The following is a 2,487-nucleotide window of genomic DNA, read 5'->3' on the forward strand; positions in this document are numbered from 1 at the left end:
ATATATATAATTCTGTCTTTATATGCTTTTTTTTTTTTTTTAAAAAAGGCTAGAATTAAGAGGATCCCATGATCGTAGAAATGAAGAAAAACTTATATAATCATACTCCATAATCTTATAGTTAAGTTCTTAAATATTATTAATAACAAAAAATGGACAATGCTCAAGCATTTATCTTCAGTTTGACGTTTTGCATTATGAAAATAAGAGTATTGTGCAAAGGAAATTGTTTCAAATACTTAGCAATCTTTAACAAAGACAAACCTTCAACAATATTCCTCATGAATACATTTTCATGTAAATGCTGGCCTAAATAATTCTTCTATGAAGTCTTAAAAAATGCATCACACTCGTACAACGGTCGAATAATATTTCATTTTTAACACGATGAAATTATAAAATATCTTGTTCAAATGTAGAATTATGGAACTATTATAAATTAAATGCAAAAGCAAATGTTTTGTACTGCTCGTTTTTCCATGGGGAAAATTTCTATTTGGTACTTAAAATGGCACTATGTAATACAGAATTATAATTTATTTATTAAAGATCGGTAGAATATATTAATTTTAATGATTATAATGCGACCAATTGTTTTGAAAATAATATTCTATTTATTTATTTCATAGTTATAGTTCATGGTAATTTAAGATGATAACTAATAATAGCACTATTGTAAAGAAAAATATCGCATCAGCTGCTTTCTCTTCGCCTGGATACCGAATATAGCCTATGTTTGGAGACCTTAAGATTCGCCCCGCCCCTTACGTCAAGAGGCAGAGGTATTTAAGGACGGATGACACCTCAGGAGCCGGATCACTTCCAGGGCTGACACTAGAGGCTGCTGACACTCTCCTAAAGCTATGGCCCAAATGCTCCTCCTCGTTCTTTTAGCCGTGGCTCAGTTGTCAGCCGCTGGCTTCTACAAACCTCTGCCCCAGCAGTGCCCAGTGCGACAGAAGGTCGATTATGAAGATGTCGTCTTGACAGTCACGCGCTACAATACGTTGACATCTGCTGTCCCGTTGGGGCAAGCGCATCTGAATACTCTCACCGTCACTGATATCATAACAGTCACCAACATCGTGCCCACGACTTTGACTGCCGTAGCGCAGCAGGTCGCCGTCACGGACGTCAGAATCGTGGAAAGTGTTCTTCGTCTCCCGTTTACTCAGGTCATCACTGTCACCGAGACGCTGACCAACACTCAGGTGGATGTGATCACTTCCACGGCCACCAATTACGTCACGACCTTCCAAACCATCTTCTCGACGCTGACCCATTTCGATGTCATCAAACAGACGGAGACACAGTTCGTCGACAATCCATCCGTGCAGGTCTTGACAGCGCTGGGCACTCAGACGATAACCAGTAGCGTGTTCGAGACGACCAGCGTGACGGTGACTGTTCCAGGGTTGGAGATCCAGGGTACCACGACCTTCACATCCATTTTCAGGCCGACCAGCACACATTTCCTCACTAAAAAGATAACCCAGACTGTTTGCCCTCCCGGAAGTAATGCTTTTTAAATGCTGAGTCTTTGTTGAAGCTTTGTTAAATGCTGGACGTAGTTTGTAACTTATTATTTTTCTGTTAAGTTAAAATAAACATGAACTTTCACCTTTTTTTCACAAAGTGATTCCTTGAAAAAAGAAACAATAAATAGAATGTCATTTGTGCTTAAATTTTGGTAAGATAAAAAAAAAAAGACTACCAAAATGGTACGAAAACATACAAAAAATGCCAGTTTTTATGAATTCTGGATAATGCACCCAAAAATCAAACTGTAATGCAAATTTATATAAGCCTCAAAACAAATTCTTTTCCAAGAGTTTATATCATTGATAGCACTTTTATTTGAGGGAAAATTACACTATATCTTTATTAGTTTTAGCATTCGATTTCAAAATAAAGATGCTTTACCCTTATTGCAAATTGATTTCTTTTGAATTAAGGTCATTCCTTTTCGACATTCTAATACACAGAGGTCAATGAATTAAGTCTCTCTCTCTCTCTCTCTCTCTCTCTCTCTCTCTCTCTCTCTCTCTCTCGTAATAAATATGAAATTATCATGTTAAGGGAAATGAAGATAGTATGTTACCTTTACAAGCCCAAAGCAAGAATACTGTTTATCGGAGTATGATAGAAGTTTTGAATTATAATAAAAAGAGAAACAAAAACTTCCAAGGCTGCACGAGGTAAAGAACCTCCACCAGATTGCAACATTCATCTATCTCTTGCTCTTAGACAGTCACCCACTTAGGGCTTAACCTTCTTACTTTACCTCGCAAAGCTTTCAGGCTTTAATCTGTGGTGGCCGATGTAGTAACGTCCCTGACTGGTGAACGCCAGACTGGGGTTCGAGTCCCGCGCAAACTCGTTAATTTGTTTAGTCGCTGCAACCCCACCATTCTTATAAGCTAAGGGTGGGTGTTTGGGGGAGCCTATAGGTTTATCTGCTGAGTCATCAGCAGCCATTGCCTGGCC

At 38.4% G+C, this 2,487-nt stretch overlaps 1 protein-coding gene across 1 annotated transcript; it reads left to right on the top strand.

The window, feature by feature from the left end:
- The first annotated feature begins 863 nt into the window (after nucleotides 1-863).
- LOC137629200 (uncharacterized) lies at nucleotides 864-1,529 on the top strand. Its single transcript, XM_068360462.1, has one exon. It carries the CDS (start codon nucleotides 864-866, stop codon nucleotides 1,527-1,529), a length of 666 nt encoding a protein of 221 aa, XP_068216563.1.
- The last annotated feature ends 958 nt before the right edge of the window (nucleotides 1,530-2,487 follow it).

Source organism: Palaemon carinicauda, chromosome 37, assembly GCF_036898095.1.
Source record: "Palaemon carinicauda isolate YSFRI2023 chromosome 37, ASM3689809v2, whole genome shotgun sequence".
Classification (NCBI taxonomy): Eukaryota; Metazoa; Arthropoda; class Malacostraca; order Decapoda; family Palaemonidae; genus Palaemon; species Palaemon carinicauda.